General features: G+C 35.6%; 3 protein-coding genes and 1 pseudogene across 4 annotated transcripts in view; all 4 read left to right on the forward strand.

Moving 5' to 3' along the window:
• LOC120542149 (protocadherin gamma-C5-like) overlaps positions 1–27,851 on the forward strand; it is a 497,784-nt gene that overhangs the window by 116,644 nt on the left and 353,289 nt on the right. The gene's annotated exons all lie outside the window — the stretch shown is intronic.
• LOC120542151 (protocadherin gamma-A8-like) overlaps positions 1–27,851 on the forward strand; it is a 209,998-nt gene that overhangs the window by 11,358 nt on the left and 170,789 nt on the right. The gene's annotated exons all lie outside the window — the stretch shown is intronic.
• On the forward strand, positions 892–3,506 carry LOC120542610 (protocadherin beta-15-like). Its single transcript, XM_039775184.1, has one exon. The coding sequence runs from the start codon at positions 1,056–1,058 to the stop codon at positions 3,504–3,506; it is 2,451 nt and encodes an 816-aa protein (XP_039631118.1). The 5' UTR covers positions 892–1,055.
• On the forward strand, positions 8,276–17,539 carry LOC120542157 (annotated as a pseudogene).

Below are 27,851 nucleotides of genomic sequence, written 5' to 3' on the forward strand. Positions count from 1 at the left end.
TTGCTCTGTCTCATTTTAACTTTTGTATTTTACCTTTGTTTATAATCTGTGTTTTGTCTATTGTTCTGTGTACTTGAGTGTTTAGAAAGGCACCTACAAATACATAAATAAAATGTATTATTATTATTATTATTATTTTTTATTATTATTATTATTATTATTATTATTATTAACATGCAGTAGGTTGATTAGGCATTAAGGTAAGAATTTTACTTGAGAATAGGAACTGGCACTTGACCTTGATTAGAATGCAGTCCAGTCTTAACAGAATGTACTGTACATATAAGGGGTCTCTTTAATGGAAATAGTGGAACATGTTTTATAAATCAAACTATTAAACTATGAAAATGATTACAAAGGGTTTAAAGTTTGATTACAGATATCTTACTTTGTATTACAATTTTTGTCAGTTAAAAATTTAAAAGTATAATAATCTATTTTGTCTACTATATTATTCAAGATTATGAAAGTGAACATTTAAATCAAATAATAATGATGGGTCTATAAAATTACTCTTTCTGGTGAAGACAATTATAATTCATATTAAGACATTAAAAAATTCTATTCCCTTTATTTTTGTATTTCAAGATATATCTTAAAACAGCATGCTAGATGAATGTTACATTAATTTGAAAGTGCAACATATGTTGATATATGGCATCATGCCCAGAATTTCATGGCAAAATTGAAATTGTATTAATTAAACATTATTTTACTTACTGTAAACCAAGAATATTTTAGATTCATGTAAATGTTCTGCATTTTTATATTTGAACTGCAAGTGCCGCTGTTGATCAATGAGATTTTCTCGAAGCAGCAATGCAGTCGCACCTCCCCTGCCACAGCTTCAGTATCACACAAACAGAAGGACCTCGCCATTCACAAAGCCGGGAATACAAAAACATTCACTGGATTTAAATATAACAGAAAATATACACGGATCAGGCGATATATACACATCGTTTTGATCATCAGAAAAGCCGTTTAGAGGAAAGCCAGACGCTACTGAAGCCTTTAAAGGTACGGATTTCATTGTTCTCATATCATCTGGGAAAATGCTACCATGGACACTAATTACGCAGGTACCGCTAGTAATTGTTTTTGCCGTGTACGCATTTCCAGTTAATGCAGAGGTCCGGTATTCTATTCCGGAGGAAAAAACGAGAGGTGCTTTCATTGGTGACATTGCTAAAGATTTAGGAATAAATGACCAGAGACTGAAAACTGGAAGGGCTCATATTTATACTGATGGGGACACCGAATACGTAGAGCTAAATGTAATGAAAGGGATTTTAGTTGTTAAAGACAGAATCGACAGAGAGCAGATCTGTGGTGGAATAAGTCCTTGTTTATTACAATTTCAGATTGTCCTCGAAAATCCGATGGAATTTCATAGAATTACTATTGATGTTGCTGACATAAACGATAACAACCCGACTTTTGTCAAAAAAAATATTCGTCTAGAAATTAGTGAGTTGTCGCTTCCCGGAGCATTGTTTTCTCTGCCAAGTGCTGTAGATAGCGATATTGGTGTAAATACATTAAAATCATACACGCTCACAAAAAATGATCATTTTAATATAAAAACTGAGATGCAAAATGATGGCAGCAGTTCAGTGAATTTAATATTAGAAACGCCTTTGGACAGAGAAAAACAAGAAGAGCTTCTGCTCCTTTTAACAGCATTTGATGGAGGGGAGCCTCAGCGGTCTGGCACAATTGAAATTAACATTATTGTCCTCGATGCCAATGACAATCCCCCCGTTTTCACTCAAAGGGTGTATAAAGCTGCTCTTCCGGAGGATTCTTTAGTAGGGTCTGTGGTGATCAGAGTAAATGCCACTGACGCAGACAAAGATACCAATGGACACATCAAATATTTACTATCACACTTAACGGATAATGCCCAGAATATATTTGAAATAAATCCTGAATCCGGGGAAATCAAACTTATTGGACAAATAGATTATGAAAATAAGAAAATGTATGAAATCACAGTAGAAGCTAAAGACATCGGTGGTCTCGTAAGTTCTAGTAAAGTAATCATTGAAATAATTGATGTAAATGATAACGTGCCTTATATAAATCTCATGTCAGTTTCGAATCAAATTTCTGAGGATTCTATTCCCGGTACCACTATAGCAATGATTAAAGTGCAAGATAAAGACTCTGGAAGGAATGGTAAAGTCAGTTGTTCTGTTAATAATAATATTCCATTTAAATTATCATCGTCTTTAAATAATTTTTATACATTACAAACAGATGGGTTTCTAGATCGTGAAAAGGTGTCGCAGTATAACATTACAATTATGGCCAAAGACGATGGAGAACCTTCACTTTCGACTACTCAGACAATCACGCTGCAGATTAGTGATGTCAACGATAATGCCCCAAAATTCAAAAACCAGCATTATAAAACATACGTCATGGAAAATAACACTCCAGGGTCTTCGATTTTTTCGGTGAGTGCCAAAGATGACGACTTCGGCCTCAATAGTAGAATCTCTTACTTGCTTACAGAAACAGGAATTAATAATATCTCGGTTTCATCATTCGTGTCTGTTAATTCAGATGAAGGTGTCCTCTATGCAGTGCGTTCATTCGATTACGAGCAGCTCAGTCATTTTCAAATCACAGTGACAGCTAAAGATAAAGGATCTCCACCTCTCAGTTCTAGTGTAATAATAGATGTGTATATCCAGGATCAGAACGACAATCATCCAGAAATTTTATACCCTGTTGTGCATAAAGGATCTCTGGTAGCTGAATTCGTACCTCGTTCTGCAGATGTCGGCTATCTGGTTACTAAAGTTGTGGCCGTTGACAAGGACTCCGGACAGAATGCTTGGCTTTCCTTTAAACTTATAAAATATACAGACCAGACACTTTTTGAAGTGGGTCTACATAACGGAGAAGTGAGAACCCTGCGGCAAATTGTGGAGAAAGATTCTACAAAGCAGAGAATAACTGTTTTAGTAGAGGACAGCGGACAACCTTCTCATTCTGCGACGGCGAATCTCAACATTGCCATCACTGATAACTTGGTAATGGCTTTTACAGAATTTGGCGACTTGGCGCGCGAGAAGAGTGGCGATGGCGACATCAGGTTTTATTTAGTGCTCGCCTTAGTGATAGTCTCGTTCATTTTTATTGTTTTTATTATTGTTCTGATATCACTTAAATTACACAAATGGAGACGTTCTAAACTTTTCAATGAATGCTCCAACGGGACTCTCCCTGTTATTCCTTATTACCCACCCCGTTACGCAGAAGTCGGAGCCACGGGAACTCTTTGTCACGTCTACAACTATGAGGTCTGCCTCACGACAGATTCTGGAAAAAATGAATTTAAGTATGTGAAACCTGTGCTACAAAGTCCTGTGGAAGTGGATTCTAATGGAACAAAAACAACACAACGCGTCACTGGTGACTTAATTGCTGACGAAGATCTTATGCAGGTAAGACAGATTACCTTTTTGCGTTTCTTCCCTATTAAACTTTTCTAATTCAGTAAAGAGGGAATAATACGTAATAGACGCCTTTGACACGGATTGCTGAATTTAGTGCAAAGAAAAACGAATAACGAATAATGAAAAAGGTAGAAACAATACCGCACAATGTTTTCATACATGACACTACTTGTAAAGTCATTTGATTTAGACTTTTCACAAATTTAACTCAGAACTAGCCAGTACTAATTGCTCATGCGCTGTCTAATTTGCCTGAAATTAAATGATGACATTTTATATAAATAAAACTAAGATATTACATGTGTAACGTATATGTTAGATTTAAATACACAATGGGACGTCCGAGACTTGAAATACCCCTCATGAGAAGAACCTGGGAGCTATAGTTGTCTCTATCGATTTTCGGATAATGTGAAGAAACAATTGGGAAGGTTAACAGAATGTGAAGTTATATATCGCCCTGATGTGTAGAGTACAGGTCTTAAAACATTATGGTAAAGCTTTATAGCAGACCCTACCTGGAGTACTATGTGTAATTTTGTGGGATACGAAAAAGACAAAGCAATGCTAGAAAAAGTTTAGACAAGAGCAACCAGGCTGAATCCAGTACTGCAGGAGCTATGAGAAAAGATTTAAGGAGGTGGACCTTTACAGTTTAACAAAGATTAAGAGGTGTCATGATTTTATTATTATTATTATTATTATTATTATTAGTATTATTATTATTATTATTATTATTATTGTGGTGAAAGGAATTATTGCATCTTCTACAGGTTGTTATTTTAAAATTATTTCAACAACAACAGGGACACAGTTGTTAAGGAACAGGAACGTTTTTTTCACATATAGATTTACAAACATATTAAACAAATTACCAAGTAGATTTGGGGTGAATGGGACTTTAGGGATATTCACCTGTTATTTTGGAGAAATTAGTTGGTAGTGTTGGTATTGGTGAGTTTTTTCTGCCTGAATGGCCTGCTTTCCTCAAAATTTTTATAATGTTCTAAGTGTTCCTGAGATAACCTCTGTTTGATTGTCATTGTCACAAAACTCAAAGTATTAGAGTGGATCAGTGCGGTGTCATAGCACTGTAGTCTTAGTGTCCCAATATTGTGGGCTTTGTCCTCTTGTCTGACTGGTTATCCTGTTTTTGCTCTTGCATCCCAGAGACGTTCTAGTTAGACTCCAGATGAATGTGAGGGCGCGAGTTGGTATTCTGTTAAACTGGGAACTTGAGCAGTATTTTTTTTATTTTTTGTTTTTTTTTTTTGTTCTTCCTTTTTTGTACCCAATTCTGCCAGGATAGGGCTCTGGTCCCCCCATTTTAAATATGTTATGCATTGCATCGATTCTGTCATGTACTGTTTTTCTTTTTATATTTGTATTTAGTTTATTAATATTTCTAGGGTTTATGTCACATATTATTGTTATTATTATTGTTGATAATAATGTTTAATGCAGAGTTGTTCAATTTTAAAAGTAATATATTTATTCTTTACTTAATGCTAATAAGCAGTAATTTTATTTTTAAAATGCATCAGATTTGCTAAAGGAAAATCTCTGCTTGTTTTAAGTGTGAAATTATTCAATATAATTCAATGTAATCTTAATTTTTGATGCATTGCACAATATTTTTTTATCATAAAAAGTTAATGTACAAAGAATTTTAATTTTAATTAATATCTCTGTTAAAGAAAGAAAGAAAGAAAGAACGAAAGAAAGAAAGAAAGAAAGACATAAATCACTGCAATTATATTCTTAATAGTCTGCCCTGAAATATTAATAGCATTTAGCATCAAAGATGCTGCAAAGTAAAACTGACATTAGCTTTGCTTTAAATTTCCATGGTCTTAGCCTTTCAGAGTGCCTTCAATGAAACACATTTTAATAAATAAAGTCTATATTTTTATAACTATTTGTGCAGCAGTTTTTAATAGTGAGTAATATGTAATTTGAAATAAAGTGGATTCACACGGACCTCGTCACTTTCTATATACATTATTGGGTTTTATATTTAATTTTAAATGAATAGATTTGCCGTTTCTTCCATCAGTGTACACTCAACAACCCAAAATAACAATATAAAAGTTTTCAGAAATGTTTGCAATTTATTAAAAATCAAAAACTGAAATCTCTCATTCACACAAATTTTCAGACCTTTAATTCAATACTTTGTAGAAGTATCTGTGGAAGCATTTGCAGCTTCAGATCTTTTTGGGTAAGTTTCTGCAAAGTTTGTACACCTGGTTTTGGGCAGTTCATCCATTCTTCTTGGCAGATCATCTCAAGCTCCTTCAGATTTAATAGGAAGTGCTGTTAAATGTCTCCACTTCTGTAGTTTAAATATGGCTTTGGCTGGCCACTGAGGGAAAGTCACAAACTTCTTCCAAAGTCATTCCATCATTGTCTTCATTGTATGCGTTGAGTCATTGTATTGCTAAAAGGTGAACCATTAACTCAGGTTGAGGTTGCTGCAATTCTAGAGCAGGTTTTCTTCAATGACCTCTCTGTATCTGGCTGGATTCATTCTTCCATCAATTCTGACCATTCTCTTTCTTCCTGCTGCCGAAAACACCTACTTAATATGAATTGTGTCACTACTATGCTTCAGTACTGGGATGATATTAAACAGATGAGCAGTGCCTGGCCTTCACCAGACATTTTCTTCAGAGTTTCACATAAAAAAAAAATAATTTTCTCTCATCTGAGTAGAAAAATAGGTTTCTTTGTGCTCTCAGGGTCCTTTAAAGATATCATATCCCTTTAACTCAAGGCTGGCTTCTGTCTATAGCCACTCTTTCATAAATGCATGACAAATTGGGCGCTGCTGAGATGGTAGTTTCAACAGGTTTTCCCATTTCAGTAGAGGACATCTGAAGCTTGCTAGAGTAACTATTGGGTTCTTGGTCACCACCTTGACCAAGACTCTTCTTGCCTGGTTACTCAGGTTGGCCATATGGCCAACTCTTGGAAGAGTCCTGGTGCTTCCAAACCACTTTCATTTCACAATTACAGAAGCCACTGTGCACCTCAGAACACTTAAAGCTTAAGAAAGCAGTTTATACTGTTGCTCTCGTTCATTCCTCACATATGTTTTATTCAGGAAGTTCTACAAAGAATTCCTTAGACCTTTGAATTAATGGCTTATTTCTGGGCATGCATTGTGAACTGTCAGACATTATATTGTGTGCTTTTCTAAGCAATGTAAAATAAATTCATTTTTCAATAGGAAGACTTCAGTCATGTTCTGGACACATGTCAACCAGAGCTAAAAGCAAACAGGGTGTACCCGAGAACAATCTATAGTGCCAGAACAAAGATTTCTAAACTTATATTAATGACAGATTTCAGTTTAAATTAGCAAAAATATTACTGAAGAAAGGGCCTTTTTAGTAAGCCAATAAAAGGTGTCATTTTGCTTGGCTTTTCTCTATATTCATAATGGCTAACACAGTACAACACCCTAGTACTACAGAAATATCCAATTAATGCAATTAAACATATCATCAGCAAGTTCAGTTAATCAGAAAGTGAAGCAGTCTGAAAACTTTCTGAATCCAATGCAAAAAAAAGAAAAAATGACTGCCATTTCATTCATGACTATCCCTAGAAATGATCATTTTACTGCCATACCATGCTTTTTTTCATTCTTAATACAACCATGCAGAAAATCATGAAGAAAATGATAGTGTTATTGTGGCATGGACAGCATAATAATATAGTGGAAATGAATTCAAATCACACCTCAAAACACGGCTTTCGAATGCCCACTTAAATCAAATTGTACTTTTATCTCCAGGTACTCCAGCTTTCTCACATACCAAAGTTATGCGTGTAAGGTTAGCCTGTGTTTTAAATGCAACTCCCTGTGATCAAGTCTATGAGGTTTTGCATAAAAGATTTAAACAAGTCGTTTTTAAACACTTCCAAATTGTTGTCTATACCTTTCAATCATTTGTTGTTTGTAAATGCACAAATGACCTTAAGTCAAATTTTCCCCCAGTTTATACTTATACCACTTTTATTTAATTTCAGTTATTTCAGCCACACTATTGGCCATCTTTCATTGATGTCCTTGAGTTCTTTATGATACCTTAAGACTGACATATATTAAGAGATACAACGATTTCAGATTTCATTTTTCAAAGATGTAAGTCAAAATTATGTTAACATTTGAATAGTGGAAACAATTTATTCACAAAAAGTACATAATATATGTAAGATGATTTACAGGAATGTCACAATTATCATGTTCAACACATGTACCATATGTGGCACATACATTGTCCACAAAAATCTGAATTTAAGTATATACAAAGCAGTACTATTAGTGTTAACATAATTTTGATTCACCCATACAGTATATGCAGCAACAGACGTTGCCGCCATTCTAGTATATTTTTCAGTGCATGTGTTATTCAAATATAAATTCATATTTATGTCAAAACAGATTTGATTTTACTTGTATGTATTGCTTGGAGCATCACATTAATAATATGGGTTGAGATCCTGCATTTTAGTATTTGAACTGCGAGTGCCGCTGTTGATCAACGAGGTGATTTTCTTGAAGCAGAAATGCAGCAGCACCTCCCCTGCCACAGCTTCAGTATCACACAAACAGAAGGGCCTCGCCATACACAAAGACGGAATACAAAGGCATAAACTGGATGTAAATATTCGTCACGATTTCCACAGGCGATTGGATATGTGCATGAAATTTCTTCAAGGTAGAAAAGGAAATATTCAAGGAAACCAAACAATACTGATCCTCTTCAATAAAGGATAGTGCTTTATTATTCTCGCGTCATTTGGAGAGAATGCTGCCTTGGACATTCATTACGCAGGTACCGATCTTATTTGTTCTTACAGAGCACGTATTACTGGCTACGGGAGAGACCCGTTATTCTGTTCCAGAAGAAAAACCTAGAGGGGCTTTGATAGGAAATATTGCTAAGGATTTAGGACTAAGTGATCAGAGACTAAAAACTGGCAGGGCTCATATTTATACTGAAGGGGGCACGGAATACATAGAGCTAAATGTAAATAAGGGGATTTTAGTTGTTAAAGAGAGAATCGACAGAGAGCAGATCTGCGGTAGCATCACACCTTGTTTATTACGTTTTCAGATAATCCTTGAAAATCCAATGGAATTTCATAGAGTTATTATTGAAATTATTGATATCAACGACAATAATCCATTTTTTTCTAAAAATAATATTCAGTTAGAAATTGGTGAATTCTCTCCCCCAGGAGCAATGTTTTCTTTACCAAATGCCGTAGATAGCGATGTGGGTGTAAACAGCTTGAAATCATACACACTCACACCAAATAATCATTTTAAATTAAAGATGCAGACGCAGTCTGATGGCAGCAGCTCTGTTAGCCTATTGTTAGAAACGCCTTTGGATAGAGAAACACAAGAAGAGCATGTTCTGCTGTTAACTGCTGTTGATGGAGGTGAGCCTCAGCGGTCGGGAACAGCCGAAATTAAAATTATTGTTGTCGACGTGAATGACAATGCTCCCGTTTTTACTCAGGAGATTTATAAAGTTGCTGTCAGAGAAGACTCGTCGATAGGCTCTGTTCTGATAAAGGTAAAGGCAAATGACGCAGACAAAGACACGAATGGACAAATAAAATATTTTTTTACCCACGTCACGGGTAATGCCCAAGATTTATTTGCAATAAATTCAGATTCGGGTGAAATTAATGTCATTGGTCAAATCGATTATGAAAACAGAAATATGTATGAAATAACAGTAGAAGCCAAAGATGTTGGAAGTCTCGTAGGTTCTTCTAAAGTAATTATTGAAGTAATTGACGTAAATGATAACGCGCCATTAATTAATCTCATGTCAGTCTCAAGTCAAATTTCTGAGGATTCATTACCTGCGACAGTTGTGGCAATGATTAATGTGCAAGATAAAGACTCGGGAAAAAATGGTAAAGTCAGTTGTTTTGCTAATGACAACATTCCGTTTAAATTAGTATCGTCTCTGAATAATTTTTATACATTGCAAACAGATGGATTTTTAGATCGTGAAAAGGTGTCGCAATATAATATTAGCATTGTGGCCAAAGATGAAGGAGATCCTCCGCTTTCAGCTACTCAGACAATCACACTGCAGATTAGTGATGTTAACGACAATCCTCCAGAATTCGAAAGTGACAGTTATGCAACATACATCATAGAAAATAATGCTCCAGGATCCTCTTTCTTTTCCGTGCGAGCCAAAGATGCCGACTCAGGACTCAATGGCAGAATCTCATACTTTATTGCAGAAACAGGGATTAATAACATCTCGGTTTCATCATTCGTGTCTATTAATTCAGATGAAGGTGTTCTCTATGCCGTGCGTTCATTCGATTATGAGCAGCTGAGTCATTTCCAAGTCGCGGTGGCGGCTAAAGACAGAGGGTCTCCACCTCTTAGTTCTAGCGTGATAATAGATGTGTATGTTCTGGACCAAAATGATAATCATCCAGAGGTTTTATACCCAATTCTGAATAAAGGATCTCCGGTAGCTGAATTTTTACCTCGTTCTGCAGATGTTGGCTACCTGGTTACAAAAGTTGTAGCTGTTGATAAAGATTCTGGACAGAATTCTTGGCTTTCTTATAAAATCGTCAAATCTACTGATCAGACGCTGTTTGAAATGGGTTTACATAATGGAGAGGTTAGAACAATCCGGCAAATAATGGAGAAGGATTCTACAAAGCAAAGATTAACTGTTCTGGTAGAAGACAGCGGACAGCCTTCTCATTCAGCAACTGTAAATGTCAACGTTGCCATAACTGATAACCTCGCATTGGCATTTTCCGAATTCAACGATTTTGCACAAGAAAAAAGCATAAATAGCAACATTAAATTTTATTTAGTGCTCTCATTAGTGATAGTCTCCTTACTTTTTGTAATTTTTATTATTCTTCTAATTTCTTTAAAATTTCACAAATGGAGACGCTCAAAACTTTTCAATGAATGCCCCAATGGTACCTGTAAAAATTGCCAGGATTTCACAGGTGTTAACTGTAAGTTTTCACAATAAAATACTGTATTCAGAATTTTTGTTGTAATCACAGTAAGATACGCTGTCGTCTGTCAAAAGACAGCAAATTACTGTAAAATTGTATTTGGAGAAGACCCCGTTGCACTGTGGGATATTACATGCTCAGAGAGTGGAAGAAAGTAATAAAATGGCGTTGTAGTGTGCTTGTTACTTATACAAACGGTAATTAACTTAACATTCATTGCCTTTCTCCATTATCATTATAATAATTTCTGTTTTGTATTGTTAGAGAGGAAGTTATGCAGTCATTTTAAGACTTTACCACGGAGTGTATTAGAAAACTTACATACTGCGCGCTTTCAGTTTGTACTTTCTCACATTGTTTGAGTACGTGCAGTTTCGTTTAATTTCAGTTTGTGCATTTCTCAATCTACTTTAAATCATGCCTTTCAATATATATTAATGTTTACAGCTGTAATTAGTGATTTCTTTCATAAAATTTAAGTTCTAGCATTTTCAAACCGTTTCATTTTGTGCATTTTTTTAACTCGTGTCTTATCTTATAGCTTCAGGAAAGCGTTTTCATATTGTTTCAATGTCAGCTTTTTCATGTAGTTTTAGTTCATGTATTTTTAAACAGTTTTAATTTGTGCATTTTGATTAAGTTTATGTGCTTTTGTTTTCAACTGTGATTAAAGATGTTAGCTCAGGAATAGCATAAATATATATATATAAATATAAATAAATTAATTTATGGTAAACTCCACAGGCAAAAGTAATACATGGAAGCAAATGTATTGATTTAAGCACGGTTGATAGAAATTTGACTTCAAATGGTATTTTAATGGCTTCTTACTGGTTTAACTTTTTTGTAGATACATAGTGTAGTTTTTTTGTGTGTGTGTTAACATTTCCCTTTGGGATCCAAACCATATTGCATTTTCCACATTTTTTAGTTATTGTTAGCTGGTCTGTGTTAGAAAAGGCAGTCTTAGCAAGGTATTTTTGACTCTATTAGCCATTAAATAAAATTGCCTATCAATTCACAATGTTCCATTGTAAATTTAGTAAGTGCCAGTATATCTGTAGTAATGTTACTCAGTTTATTCAACACACAAAGCTGCACAGTAACACTCCCAATTATCATTATCAGTGTGGTGTGCCTACGTGTTCTCGGATGTACCGCAAAGCCAGTGTTCTGAAAACACACATATATAGAGACCATAAGGAAGCAGTTCCTACTCTGCGGCACTACAGGCAGTTCATTACACCTCTAAACTGTGTGGTTCAGTCATGTGAAGTTAAGTGTGACGCTTTGACCTCTTTCATAAAGCATTTAAAATCACACATAAAACAAGGACTGAAAATCAAATGCCCATTCAGAGGTTGTGAGAGCATTTTACAGTTAAGTCAAGTTTAGCCTCGCATATTTCAAGGAAACATAGAGGCTCAGAGGACCTAGATGATTCAATTCTAGATACATCTGTTCCCATGGATCCCTTTGGTGTTCCTAGTCAGACAGATTCAAATATTTTTGATGAGGATGATTGTGAACCAGAAAGGCCACTGGCTGTGGATGAAACTTTGTTTTTACAAAACATTACACTTCTTTATCTGAAATTACAAGCTAAGGTATTGTTACCAGCAAGTACCATACAGACAATCATTGAGGACTTTCAAAATGCCCATGACATTGGACTTTCACATTTACTTAAGATTCTGATTGAGAAATTGAAGGCACTTGAATTCCAGAGGCCACTATAAGTGACATAATTGATGAAATGAACAGGGGATCTCCTTAAGATGTATAACAAGGAACTTCTAAGTACAGAACAAAAGAGAAAGACTGTATTTAAAAAGAATTTTAACTATGTTGAGCCCGTACCCTTGTTTCTCGGCACTGATGAAAATGGCAAAGAATGCTTTGCCCAGTATGTACCAATACAAGAGACTTTACTTGCATTGTTCAAAAGCGAGTCTGTAAGAGAACAGTATGCCTTAGCACATTCTCAAGCATCCACTGAAAATGTCTATAAGGATGTTGGAGATGGAGAGGGAGTTCGAAGTAATCCACTATTGAAAATAGAACCTTCTTCTATTGGTTTGATTTTATATCAGGATGCCTTTGAGGTTGTAAACCCACTTGGTTCAGGGAGAAAAAAACATAAAGTTTTAGCTGTATACTTAACCCTGGCTGAAATTTTGCCACATAATAGATCCACTACAGCTCACATGCAACTTGTTCTCTTATGTAGGGAGCAGAACTTAAAATACTTTGGAGTGACCAAAATTTTTGAATCTTTGATCAAGGACCTCAAATTTCTAGAAGAGAGAGGGATTTTGATAAGTGATGGCAGATTTGTAAAAGGCACTCTGATTGCCATTTCAGGAGACAACTTGGGATCCCATTGTATTGGAGGTTTTCTGGAAAACTTCAGTCGGGCTGATCGTTTTTGCCGCTACTGTGAAATAGATAAAGCAAAATTTATTAAAGAACCATACTTGTGTGGTGCTGTGAGGACAATACAGTCATATAAATGTCATGTTCAGGGTTTAGACCCTGCTGTATCAGGTATCAAGTGTGACTCTCCTTTTAACCAACTTTCTTATTTCCATGTTTGCCAGCCTGGGCTCCCACCGTGTCTAGCCCATGACTTGTTTGAAGGTATTGTGTCGTATGACCTCGCTTTGTTTGTTGGTCATTTAATACATGAGAAGCACTTCACTTACTTGCAATTAAACAGATGTAAGAACCAATTCAAATATCAGGGAAATGATGGCAATGACAAACCTGCAGATGTTTCCCCTGGTAGTGAACGACTAAATGGACATGCAGTTCAAAATTGGTGTTTTCTTAGATTGTTACCTCTCTTGATAGGTGACAGAATTCAAGATCCCTGTGAAAACGAGGTATGGCAACTCCTTTTACAACTAAGAGAGGTAGTGGAGCTTGTCTGTGCACCAGCTATTGCAGCAGGCCAAGTAGCATATCTCAAAGTCATAATTGAAGAATATCTACACAGTAGGAAAAAGCTTTTCCCTAATCACCCTTTAAGGCCTAAGCATCATTATATGTGCCATTATCCTGAACTTATACTCCACTTTGGTCCACTTATTCGCCTTTGGACATTAAGGTTTGAAAGTAAGCACTCATTTTTCAAAACATGTGCCAGAAAGCTACACAACTTTAAAAATCTGTGCAAAACACTGGCAGAAAGACATCAGCTTCTTCAGGCTTACTTGAGTGCAGGCAGCCTGTTCCCTCCAGTTGTACAGGTACACAGGGGTACACAGTTTTTTGTGAATGATTATAATGACAAAATCAGAGAATCTGTTGCCAGTTATAATTTTGAGTCACAGTCTACAGTGGCAGGCAATGAAGTGACTGTGAAAGGCACAGCATACAGGAAAGGAATGTTTGTTTTGCTTGGAAGTAGAGATGAAGAACTTTATGTTGGGAAGATTATTCTGGTCCTTACTGTCCACGATTCTGCATACTTTGTTACAGAGAAGCATACCTTTGTGAAGTTGAGAGATATAGGTGTCTATTGTAAATTAGGAGTAGTCCAAAAGGATTATGTTTGTATAAAGCAAGATGATTTGCTTGACTACTACCCACTTCCGGCTTATAATGTGTGTGACCTACTGCTAATTGTTCTTCATCATTCTTTTTTAGAAATTGTGTAAGTAGAAAGGATAGATAAATAATGGAGTAGGAAGAGTCTGTGAGGTTCTTTTAAAGAACACATATATGTATATAGGACTTTGTATATATATGTCTTTTAAATAACATCTTTGTATTGTGGTGAAAGTATTATAGAAGGATATGATTCAGAAATTGCCTTTGAAGATTCCAGCACATTTACCTATAAATGAAGAGTTAAATTTTCTAATTCAATTGAAATCAAACTGAGATAGGGATAGTCTGTAGTTTGTGAATGCTTTCACTTCTTGGAGTACTCACTAGTGCCTGAATAAAACATAAAATCATACAGAGATACAATTGTAGCAAATAACGCATTACTGATAATAAACAAATAATCAAGGGTTTTATGAATTAATTGGTTGATATTTGACTGTCTGCTCCCAACTCTCTTTTAGAAAATGAGTCAAGACATAAGGGAAGTGGTGCTATCTATTTTGCCAAGCCTCTCAAATGAATCCTTAACATCTCTTCTTGAACGGTTAGAAGAGCTTGGTGTGGAAAGCAGAGAAGACCTTGCTTTTGTACAAGAGAAGGATCTGGAGAAACACATTAGGCCAATCCAGTGTCGCAAACTGTTAAACAGCATTAAAAATGAAGGTAAATATATATTTTGATAACTGCCATTGGTAAGCTGAACAATTAACACTGAAGTTCAAAGATTATTGAAGGGCGAACTCATTGACCTGAAAAATCATGTCTTTCTCTTACTAGTGTCCTTCATTCTGTTTCTTTTCAGTGGCTACCAATATAATATATTGAACAGGAAGAATGTAATTTATCATAAATTAATTTAGTGTGCTGCTTTTTTGTCTTTTTTCCATTGATCTTTTTTGCTATCATCTCTAGGACTTGTAACAGTTCAAAGTGAACTGGATGCTGCTGCCTCTTCATCCCTCTCATCAAGCCCCATGAGCACTCCACTCATCCTATCTTCTAACTCCTCAAGCAGTTCAAACTCCTCTGTTTCTTCGTCCCCACATCCTGGCAGGCCATGGTATGCAGAGTTCAAAGTCAATTGGAATAGGATGCCAGCAGCAATTCAAAAAGCAGTGGCAAATCAAACAAGACCATCACCAGGAGACAGAAAAGATATGGTGAAAGCAGTGGTAGATCAGATGCTTGAACATGATCTTAACCCAACTAGAGCAATGTGTCACAGCGTAGTCCGAGGAATTGTAAGGGAACACCCAAAAGTTTTGGGATGTTGGAAAAAAGGAGACATGGTTGGAGAGGGCTGCCACTCTCTTCTTCAGCAAATTAAAACAAGAGTGGAATATAAAAACAGAACAAATACTCTTGCAAGGCGACGCAGAGAGAGAAGGTCCCACACTAATGCAGCAGGGGAGGCAAGAGGCCCTGTAGATCAGTATGGATGTGTGAGGTGGTGTCCTGTAGAACTGCCAGCTGGAGAAACGGAGGCATCATTAGATGACATGAAAATGCAGCTACTTAAAATATTCTCCGAGTTAGGGATGAGTGGAGCAGAGAAAGCTGAACCTCTTATGGAGAAGACCTATATCCACCAGCCGATACCTTAATGGAGTGCCTGCACCACACATTGCACAAGTTCAGAAGGAATGGCCTTTCCTTTTCTCTCAAAGATGTCTTTACTCCCACTTTAGGCTTCTAACAGACATATCTATCCTCAGCAAGCTGCAAGAGGCACTGGACAATAAAGGCAGTACAATTATAAAGTTCTGCCAGGAACTAAGCCATCATTCAGGAATTCAGGATGTGCTGTCTAAGTTTGAACCAGAGGTTTCAGTTAAGGCTGCATGTGTCCTTCTCCTCCTGATGGCATACTTTAAGGAGCCCAAGGATGCAATCCTACTTCAAGCAGATGTAAGTAATTGTTTTACAGATAGAAAACTGAGTTTTGCTTACAATAGACCAGGAACCCAACTGGCATTGAAAATGCTTTAGAGTTGAATTTATTTTTATATTTTTCTAAAATTAATGCCTTGAAATTTTAGAAAATTAATATGGTATCTTGAGGAGTGCTGGATGTGCTTGATTTTTTATATAGCAGTAAATGTTCAGTATTCTATATGAAGAACTAGTTTGATAGAAACAATAAGATGAATATGATGGCTCAACTCAACCTGACTAAGAGTAAAAAAGGTAGGTGCCAATGCTGGAACTCGGGTAGACAATACAGTATATTAACCTTCATACTTGTATTCATACACTCTTAATCTCCCATGTAGACACACAGTTCTCTGACTACTGAATTTTAGTAAAATACACACCTTGCTAAATCTACTGTAGAATTGTGAATCACTGGGGTCAAGGGATTTTCTTCTGCCATCATTTTACTCTTCAGTAAGGGATATACAGTACACACTGTACTGTACATATATCCAGCATATTTTAAAGTTATGTATTACTGTATTTTACAGACATGTGCCACAGGTGCTGATGTTCAGAGGACAATGATGCTACCAAGCACACCCCGCTTGATTATACAAGGTAATGTTAACAACACATGTAGCTTATAGTGTCAGCAACTTTAGTAGTATGTAAACCTGTATTACCTTCTCATATATGTTTTGAAGGTCTGTGCAGCTGCTCTTTACTTTGCAAAGACCAGAAGAACAGCGTGCAGACCTTTAATAGTTGTAATCTAAGACCCTGTGTTAGCGACCCATTCCTTTCACACTGTTGTTCATTAAGAATTCCACTTCTTTGCATAAGTACGTGATGAATATCTTTTTTATTTCAGATGACATGATGAAGCCTAAAGCCTGGATGTTGTCAATTGAAGGACAAGTGGTCATGGGACCACATCATGATTTTGTCAATGGTATTGCTACAATCTTTGCAAGTTATTACAACTTTAACTTGCAGTATCCTGAAGATGCCTCATCCACATTGGAGTTTATCCAAAGGTAAACTAACACACTGACATTGTAGATAACACTAGCAAGGGTAATAGTGAGACTAGTAAATCACCACAACATTGTTAAAATGGCAGAGAAATTGTGTTTGGCTTTCCTACTTAGGAGGAGTGTTAGGCATCAGTATTCTGTAGAAAGGAACAGCACTTAATGTCTTTTGAAAAACAGTGTGAAATAGCTCAAATAAAACTAATAGCTTCTATATTTTGTTTACAGGTTTTTTTTGGGTATTAACCCAGAGTCGGGCTCAAAATCAAAAAAGAAACACGGACACATCAACCAACAAGTCTGCACACTTTTGAGGAAACTAATTGATTTTGAATGGATGTCAATGTAGACATTTTCAGAAAGGACTCCTAATAATTCAAATTGATTTAAAGTGTTTTAATCCCCTGTTTTGCCTCAGTTTAATTTCTATCTTGCTGTCTTTAAAAATGTTACACTGCTTTATAATTACATTTTGTTTTTAACATTATCGTTTAAATGTTAAACACTGGAGTTTATATCTTTAATTTAATTTCTTAAAATATACCTTTTAAAAGGGAAATGCTTTCAGAATTATTGATTGCTTTTCACTTGACCCTTTCAGATGTCTGCATATCTGGAAAAAGTAGCACATATTTACAAATAATACACTGTTGACTACTAGACAGCCAATAATAACTGCGGGCACTGAGGTACAGTATGTGCAAGTTGTTTACTACAGAGGATATTTGATATACAGTACAGTAAAAAATGTGTTTTTGTTTCTTGTACATATACTTACTGTATGTGAGGTTTAGATAATTTTGTTTGTGCAATTTAAAAAAAAAAGTTGAACTGCCTGTTAAGACTTTTATTGAATTTAAAAGTGTATACTTGAGGTATTCTGTGCATTTAACGTTTGAAGAAACACTGCTGAATAAATATGCAAAACACATACAGTAATGTGTTTTTGTTTTTATTTTTGTTTAACTTTATTAATTTTCAATAATTTAAAGATTATATGTGTTGTAAAGTGACTGATAAAAGTCTAATCCTGACTACAGGGACACTGATGGAAACATTTTGTACAAACATCATACAGAAAACCACAAATGCAAGGAACAAGTGAACAAGTAGTGAGATGGACAAGGGGACTTTAGAGACCTTCAGAACTTAACTTGATGTAAATTTGGGAAAATTTGGTAAATAGGATGGGTGATCAAGGTTGTTTTAATGTCCTTTACAGTATTTAATGTTGTTATTGCACCTGTAAATTTACAGTAAATTACTGGCTACTGAGTTGCATTACTTTTACAGTTAGCATGTAAAAATACAGTAGATTAATGTAAATTGAAAATGGTTAATTATTGTAATTCAACAGCAACATACTGCTACATCACAGTAATTTTCTTGCCCAGTTTACTGTGAAGTCACAGTGTGGTATGGTAATTGTACTCTCCCTGTTATTCCATATTACCCGCCCCGTTATGCAGAAGTGGGGGCCACTGGGACTCTTTGTCACGTTTATAATTATGAAGTCTGCCTTACGACGGATTCCGGACAAAGCGAATTTAAATACGTCAAACCATTGATACAGAGCACCGTGGGTATGGATCCAAATGAAACAGAAAAAAGGAGTCGCATTTCGAGTGATTTAATATCTGAGGAAGATCGAATGCAGGTAAGCTTAATCAGCTTAAAGCTGTTTTATTTTTTGAAACTTGTTTTTACTTTTGTTATGATTATTATTATAGCAGCATTGTTTTGCAGTTACATTCTGCTGAGTAATTCGTTGGCTGAAAGACATTAGTGTTTGTGTGTCAGAGAGAGGATGTACAGCATTGTTCATAATGAAATATTACAATATAACTATCAAGAATGGTGCCTTTGTATGAACAGAAGAGTAACAGAAAATCATTTTGTTTAATATAAGAACTGGATGTGGGTAGCAGTCCATCACATAAAGAAATTTATCCTAGAATCTTGAGGGACAAACCAGAGTATCCAGGGGAAAAAATAGCACTTACAATGATTTCAATTTTGTTACTAGTCATGCTACACTTCTTCAGAACTGCCCATATTATATGTGCTGTAGCAGTGCCAACCTCTGCACTGTCATGACATAACCATCCACAGACTTGACACAGACATACCACAAGGAGAAAAAAAAAAAAAAATCAAGAATCATTATTTAAAAATATTTCTCTTTTAACCTACATTTTCTTTTACTTTTAACTTTTTTATGTTTAGAATGTTTAAAAATACTGTGTTCTTTTGCCAAATGTAATACTTTAATTTTATTTGCTAGTTTCAAGTGTGACATTTTTTGTTGAAACTCTGTCTCCAAGGCCAGCATCCTAGAGTTGTCTTTTCTCTGTTGTAGATGATGCTGGTATTTGGAATGTATTTAAGAAAGAAGCCAACTTCTTTCCAAACTATACACTCCGAAATTCTTATCCTTGTATGCAGTTGTGCATCTGGGCCTTCCTATTCTATTTTCTATCCTGGTTAGACCCAGTTTCAATCAATCAATCAATCAACATTTATTTATATAGCACATATTCATACAAAAAAATGTAGCTCAAAGTGCTTTACAAAATGAATAGAAAAATAGAAGACACAATAAAAAATAAACATAAGTCAACATTAATTAACATAGAATAAGAGTAAGGTCCGATGGCCAGGGTGGACAGAAAAAACAAAAAAAACTCCAAAGGCTGGAGAAAAAAATAAAATCTGTAGGGGTTCCAGACCAAGAGACCACCCAGTCTCCTCTGGGCAATCTACCTAACATTAGTCAAACAGTCCTCTTTGTATTTAGGGTTTTCATGGAAGGACCTGATGATGATGGTCACGTAGACTTCTGGCTTTCAGTCCATCAATGTTGGTGCATCATGATGCTTTGAGTAGGTGGTGGTGGCGCAGGCCGCCACCACAAAGAAACCGGAAAAAGAAACAGAAGAGAGAGTAGGGGTCAGTACGGATTCTGGAACCACTGTGAATAATTATTATGAAGAATTGAACATACAGAGTATCAGGATTAAGTTAAAGTGAAGTTATAAAAAGGCCATGTTAAAGTAATGTGTTTTCAGCAGTGTTTTAAAGTGCTCTACTGTATCAGCCTGGCGAATTCCTATTGGCAGGCTATTCCAGATTTTAGGTGCATAACAGCAGAAGGCCGCCTCACCACTTCTTTTAAGTTTAGCTTTTGGAATTATAAGGAGACACTCATTTGAAGATCTAAGGTTACGAAAAAAACTTTTAAGAAAAGTTTGCCCTTTTCTCTCAAGAAAGTCATAGACAACTGTTTGAAATTGTTAATTTTGTGTCAGTCTGTCATGGAAGAACCTTCACTCTGCATATAAACAAAAGACTAACATGTTTCTTTAGAAAGTGTTTTCATTTTTTCTATTCTTTAAGGAAAAATCAAACTTTAGGAATACCAGTGCCACACATCCCACATGAACAGAAAAATGAGTTTCAGTGGTGCTAATTAATTACAAATGTTTCTGTAACCAATTTGCTTTTAAAATGATCAGTTAAGGACAAGATAAGGGAATTGACCGTTAGGACACTGAGGGAATAACTGCTGGAAATGGGCTTTGTAGTACAATGTGAGTAATAAATTAAAACAAGACATTTAAAAAAGTAATAGGCAATAGTTTCATTAGTAATAACTAATGATATATTGATTTAAAAAAAGTATCTATTTAATTATCAAAATCATGAACATTTCTGAGTGTGTCTTAAGTTTTGACAGGTGGTATATATATACTAGTAGTTAAGGCTTGCTCTTGACAAGTCATTTTATTCTTGTTGTGAAATAGATAAAACAGCCATCATAAATAACAAAAATGATCATGTGCAGTATAGAATTGGCAATTTAAAATTCTCTTAGAAATTGTGCAACAGCAATTCAGACATGTTAAAAGCAATAAAAAACTTAAGCCATATAGGGATACCCTTTGCGCATGTAAATGTATTCTGCTCTTGAAATAAAATAAATTGATATTGCCACTGCTGCATGTTAAAATAAAATTTGAAGAACAATTACGCATGGCTTTGCAATAGAAAATAGCTCCTGATATTTTCACATTGTTGTTTCTATTGGAGTCATTATATGCTTGGTGTGTTTCAACCAAATTTAGTACTCTACTTCTGTTCAGCAACTTGAACTTGTGACTTAAGTGCAAGAAAAGTCAAAAAATTTTCAGATTTTTTTGTTGTGAATCCAGTATGAAACAAACTTTTATCTATCTATCTAATTTGTTCTTGAAATTCTTAATAAATAGAGTGAAAAATAAGTGTGGAAACTTTTTTAACTTCTCTTTTAGGCAGGCAGGCAGATAGATAGATAGATAGATAGATAGATAGATAGATAGATAGATAGATAGATAGATAGATAGATAGATAGATAGATAGATAGATAGATAATATTGATGGTACTGGAGAACACATAATCAAAACATATAATCCTTAAAGTGCTGCTAGCTTTATTTGGAGTTTTGCGGTTTGGAGCACTTATTACTTGAGTTACATAACCCCTCGGAGTCCATGGCATGGTGGGTTGGATTCTGCAGTGCACATCACAGTTTCATAAACCCCTTACCTTTCATTAAAGGCCCTAAACAGCCATCTCTGTTGCCTAATGGACTGGCCCTCTCTGCTCAGAATTGTTTGTAATGAAACCATGTAAGCTGCCTTGAATTCCATGAAGCTCATTTGAAAGCAACTGTCATTTCCAATTATTTAATTCTTTGGTATTCATATAGATGTATTTTTAAGCTTAGTCTGGCTCAATTTTTTTTTTCAGGGTTACAAACTGAAACATGACTGGAGAAAATATTTCCATTTCTAGTATAAAATGTATCTTGTATTAAGGCAGGGCCAGGGTGGTTCATATTCCCTTTCTTGTTCTGAGCACCAATGTAATAGAAAGACAGTGGGAGGACATCTCTTAAGGACAAGTGTTGCCTAATAGGATGTGTGGCAGCATCCCCCTTGTGGAGTTCCTATTTTCTTGTGAATCATTAATGATCAGTATGTTTTAATTATTTCTGCTTGGAATTGCTATTAGTGAATTTCTGCATTCTAAAAGCTATTCAGAGCTGGATAATTAGGCAAAAAACAGGGTTAGCCCTTTTGAAATAAGTGTTGTTGTCTACCATCTATAGAAGCATCCCATCCACAACTGGTTTTCGTGCTGTGCATCTTCACTCAACTCTGAAGTGGAAAGCAATTTTTTTAATCGATTGAAAAATGCATGACTATGGAAAATCCTTTACAAAGGAAAGAATAATAATAGTATTCCCTCGGTTTTAGGTATTGTGCCATTTTTGAAAGGCACTATATAAAAACCTTAAATGAATGCTGTATAAATCAATTTGTGCTATCAAACAGCATGGGTGATCTCTTGCTGTAGTATATCAATGAAGTGGTTCCCACATTTAGCCTTTGGGTCACTCTGAGAAGAGTGTGTGTGTGTGTGTGTGTGTGTGTGTGTGTGTTCACCCTGCAATGGACTGGTGTCTTATCCAGGGATTTTTCCTGTCTTGCACCATGTGCTGGGTGGGACAGACTCCAGCTTCCCAACAACAATCCTCATCATAAAGCTATTTTGGAAGATGAATGACTTAATGAATACATAGCAATATAAGCATACACATTTAAAACTATTGCAAACATATGTAAATATTCATTAATTTGTTTGAAATATTTGTTGAGCGAATAACTTAAAAATGAGACCAATTAAATGTAAGAGTGATACACTGATTCCTAAACTGATTGGTAAAAAAAAAAAAAAAACGGCATCCATAGGGCTCCTCCAGGATTGTATTTCCAATACTCACGTGGCCATCAGTCAATCTTTATGCAAAGTTTCTAGATATAGCACTTCATTGAAAAATGTTTTCAGATACAGTACTGGACTTAAAATTGCTTTTAGTGATCCTTGGATGATATTCCAACATGAAAATTCAACAGTATATGTAAAAATAATGTCTTAAGTCACTAAATTTGATGTCTTTGTACAGTAAAATGGTGAACAGTAACTATTCAGGGTGGGGTGTAAATGCCTGCTTTCCATGAAAGAATAGCGTTTTATGGTTAACATTTTACATGCAGTTTTCCACTAAATTTAAAGAGTATCTCAAACTCTTCTGTAACTGAAAACTTTTAATTTCTGACTTATGGTTTGTATGTTTTTCGACTATGTAGATTTCCTGTCAGATGGAACACTTTTCCTTTAAGAAATTTTCAATTTCTCTTAAATTACATTTATTTTGTGAACAAGGTTAAAGTTAAACTGAAAATGTGTTTTCTATAAAGAACGTAAAAATTGAATATACTCTCTTTTCCCATTGCTGCTGTTTCCAAATTCCTTATCACTCTCATCCATCCCTTTAATAGACACAAAGACATATCTAATTGATTACATGACAATAATCACACATATATTAATAGTTGACTGTAGACATTTTATTCCTTATCACTCAGTCTCCTCCATTAATGACATGGCAGTGGAGTGTGACAAAATGTGCCTTGCTGGACTGGCATGTGTAGAAGGAAAAATTTTTATTAGCATAAGAGAACAGCAAAATTAACACATAGAGCCATAAAAAGTAATTAAAAGCTTCTAAAACATTAGATTAAGCATACATTAGAATATTGAAACAAATACGATAGGTCTAACAAATATTTAACTAAAAATCAGTTATATTGCATTATTTTATAGGCTTACATTAAAATTTCCACAGTAAAGAAAAGAACAGCTAATTGGTACACCGAGACCAGTTTTGGACAGGATAAGAGTTTGAGAACACCTGTGATTCAAGGCTAGGAAACAATAACATAGAGAAGAAGGCCTCTGAAACCAGCTGGGTTGCTGAATCAGCAGAAAGGCTTTTACTATAAGCAGGGTCACGCTGACCTAATGCATGAAGAGAAAACCTTAGTAAATGCAAGCATTAGCAAAAATATTATAAGAATATATTAGCAATTATCTTTAGTGTAGAAATGAAGCCAAATCAAGCATGCCAAGCAATGATCAAATGAAAGCACACACTATACTTCTTTTTAATTAAAGCTTAAGCTTCAGGTCACTATTGTAAAAAGTTTGGAAGGCTTAAGAGAGGAAAACCCATATATGGAATTGGAGCCTTGGCCAGTTAGAGAAAATGAAACAGCATAGAAAGATTACAAATTCCATAAGGGGGATAGTAATAGGAAAGAAAGGAGATAACAAGGGTTCCCATGGAAACTCAAGGTCTGGTCAGACAGGAGTAAAAAAGGGAGTCAGAGAAGAGGTTGGGAGGAAACCATCCACCCAGTCTTGGAAAAATCAAAATAGGCCAAACAGACACCAAGAGGAATACTATACAGTAAACCAGGTGCAGAATGAGCTAGTTGAATAAGCCAAAATGATAAGAAATTGTTATAAAAACTTCAATGGCTGTAATGATCGGCGCTCACTCTCATTCGGCCGAATTGGGTTGAGTCCGTGTGTGGTTGATTTATTGCAATAAAGCCTTAAAACTCTGTCTGTCTATCTCAAGTCCTAATAGCCTTTATTTTTAGGTAAAAAGCCTTCTGATGATGAATTTTTCACCACGACACATGATGGTATGACTTTTACTTGACAATAAGAATTGGCACTTTAACTTGGTAATGAAAAGGAGGTTTTAAAATAATATACATTTGAAATCAGAGGAATCCCTTTAATAGACATGTTGACATATTCATCTAATTGATTACATGACAACAATCATAGACATTTTATTTTCATTTTTCCCCCTATGTTTAAGGTTTTCAAAGTTTAATAATCTTCTTTGCATACAAATTATGAAAAGATTTGCAAATATTTAAATCAAACGATGATGAACTTAAATAAGTAGTTAAAAAAATCCTTGCCTACGTTTTTATATTTCCGGGTATATCTTTAAAGCAACGTACAGTATTTGATGAATTTCTTGGTGCCTTGTAAATGCGGTTATTTAATCCTTTTCTAATATGTTGTATACCATGATATTTTAAACTCGTGTTGCTGTTCTGCATTTTTGTGCTTGGACTGCGAGTGCCGCTGTTGATCAACGAGGAGATTTTCTCGAAGCAGAAATGCAGCAGCACCTCCCCTGCCACAGCTTCAGTATCACACAGACAGAAGGGCCTCGACACACACAAAGACTAGAATGCTGAATGCGAGCTCTGGATACAAATATAAGGAAAATACACACAGATGAATGGATAAATATGCATTCTTTTGTAATAATCATAAAAGTTTCTTATAGGAATTTCAAACGTCACTGATCAGCCTTTAAAGGAACGGATTTTATTGTTCTCGGATCATCTGTGAAAATGCTGCCATGGACACGAATTACGCAGGTACAGATCATAATTGCTTTTACCGTATATTCATTTCTAGTGAATGGAGATGTTCGTTATTCTGTTCAGGAGGAAAAAACGAAAGGGGCTTTCATAGGTAACATTGCTAAGGATTTAGGATTCAATGATCAGAGACTGAAATCTGGCAAAGCTCACATTTATACTGAAGGGGGCACGGAATACATGGAGTTAAATGTAAATAAAGGAATTCTAGTCGTCAGAGATAGAATCGACAGGGAGCATATCTGCGGGAGAATCATTCCTTGTTTATTACATTTTCAGATTGTCCTTGAAAATCCGATGGAATTTCATAGAGTTACTATTGACGTTGTTGACATAAACGACAATAGCCCCTCTTTCCTGAAAAAAAATATTCGTTTAGAAATTAGTGAGTCGTCGCTTCCAGGAGCATTGTTTCCGCTGCCTAGTGCTATAGATAGTGATATTGGTGTAAATACAATAAAATTATACACGCTTACACCAAAAGATTATTTTAATTTAAAGGTAGAGACGCAGTCGGATGGCAGCAGCTCAGTGAATTTAATATTAGAAACGCCTTTGGACAGAGAAAAACAAGAAGAGCTTGTGCTCCTTTTAACAGCGGTTGATGGAGGGGAGCCTCAGCGGTCTGGCACAGTCGAAATTAACATTCTCGTTATCGATGCCAATGACAATCCCCCCGTTTTCACTCAAAAGGTGTATAAAGCTGCTCTTCCTGAAGATTCTTTATTAGGGGCTGCAGTAATCCGAGTAAATGCCACTGACGCAGACAAAGACACCAATGGACAAATTAAGTACTTATTCTCTCACTTAACAGATAATGCCCAAGAAATATTTGAAATAAATCCAGACTCCGGGGAAATCAAACTTATTGGTCAAATAGATTATGAAAATAATAAAATATATGAAATCACCGTAGAAGCAAAAGACGTTGGAGGTCTCGCAAGTTCTAGTAAAGTAATTATTGAAATAATTGACATAAATGATAATATGCCTTTTATAAATCTCATGTCAGTTTCAAATCAAATCTCCGAAGACTCTTCACCGGGTACAGTGATAGCAATGATTAACGTGCAAGACAAAGACTCGGGAAAAAATGGTAAAATTACTTGTGCTGTTAATAATAACATTCCATTTAAATTGACATCGTCTTTAAATAATTTTTATACTTTACAAACAGATGGGTTTCTAGATCGTGAAAAAGTGTCGCAGTATAATATTACAATTGTGGCCAGAGACGAAGGAGAGCCTTCACTTTCGACCACTCAAACAATCACATTGCAGATTAGTGATGTCAATGATAATGCCCCAACATTCGAAAAGCAGCATTATAAAACATACATCATGGAAAATAACACTCCAGGGTCTTCATTTTTTTTAGTAAGGGCCAAAGATGACGACTTTGGTCTCAACAGTAGAATCTCTTACCTGCTTGCAGAAACAGGAATTAATAACATCTCGGTTTCATCATTCGTGTCTGTTAATTCAGATGAAGGTGTCCTCTATGCGGTGCGTTCGTTCGATTATGAGCAGCTGAGTCATTTTCAAGTCTCGGTGATAGCTAAAGATAGAGGGTCTCCCCCTCTCAGTTCCAATGTAATAATAGATGTATACATTCAGGATCGGAATGACAATCATCCAGAGGTTTTATACCCTGTTCCAAATAAAGGATCTCTGGTAGCTGAATTCGTACCTCGTTCTGCAGATGTTGGCTATCTGGTTACTAAAATTGTCGCCGTTGACAAGGACTCTGGACAGAATGCTTGGCTTTCTTATAAAATGGTAAAATCTTCAGATCATACACTTTTTGAAGTGGGCATACATAATGGAGAAGTTAGAACCCTTCGTCAAATAATGGAGAAAGATTCTACCAAACAAAGAATAACTGTTATAATAGAGGACAGCGGACAACCTTCTCACTCTGCAACAGCGAATGTCAACGTTGCCATTACTGATAACTTTGCAATGGCGATTACAGAATTCAGCGATTTGGCGTACGAGAACAGTGGCGATGGCGACATCAGGTTTTATTTAGTGCTCGCCTTAGTGATAGTGTCATTCATTTTTATTGTTTTTATTATTGTTCTAATATCACTAAAGCTGCACAAATGGAGACGTTCTAAACTTTTCAATGAGTACTCAAACGGAACTCTCCCCGTTATTCCTTATTACCCGCCCCGTTACGCAGAAGTCGGAGCCACGGGAACTCTTTGTCACGTCTACAACTATGAGGTCTGCCTCACGACAGATTCTGGAAAAGGCGAATTTAAGTATGTGAAACCTGTGCTACAAAGTCCTGTGGAAGTCGATTCCAATGGAACAAAAACAAGACAGCGCGTCACTGGTGATTTAATTACTGACGAAGATCTTATGCAGGTAAGACAGATTACCTTTTTGTGTTCTTTTCCTTTGAAGCTATTCCGAT

The sequence above is a fragment of the Polypterus senegalus genome, chromosome 13, assembly GCF_016835505.1.
Source record: "Polypterus senegalus isolate Bchr_013 chromosome 13, ASM1683550v1, whole genome shotgun sequence".
NCBI lineage: Eukaryota > Metazoa > Chordata > Cladistia > Polypteriformes > Polypteridae > Polypterus > Polypterus senegalus.

What these genes read in the sequence shown, in the direction of transcription:
- LOC120542610 (XM_039775184.1), top strand. Translation starts at nt 1,056, where the DNA reads ATGCTACCATGGACACTAATTACGCAGGTACCGCTAGTAATTGTTTTT.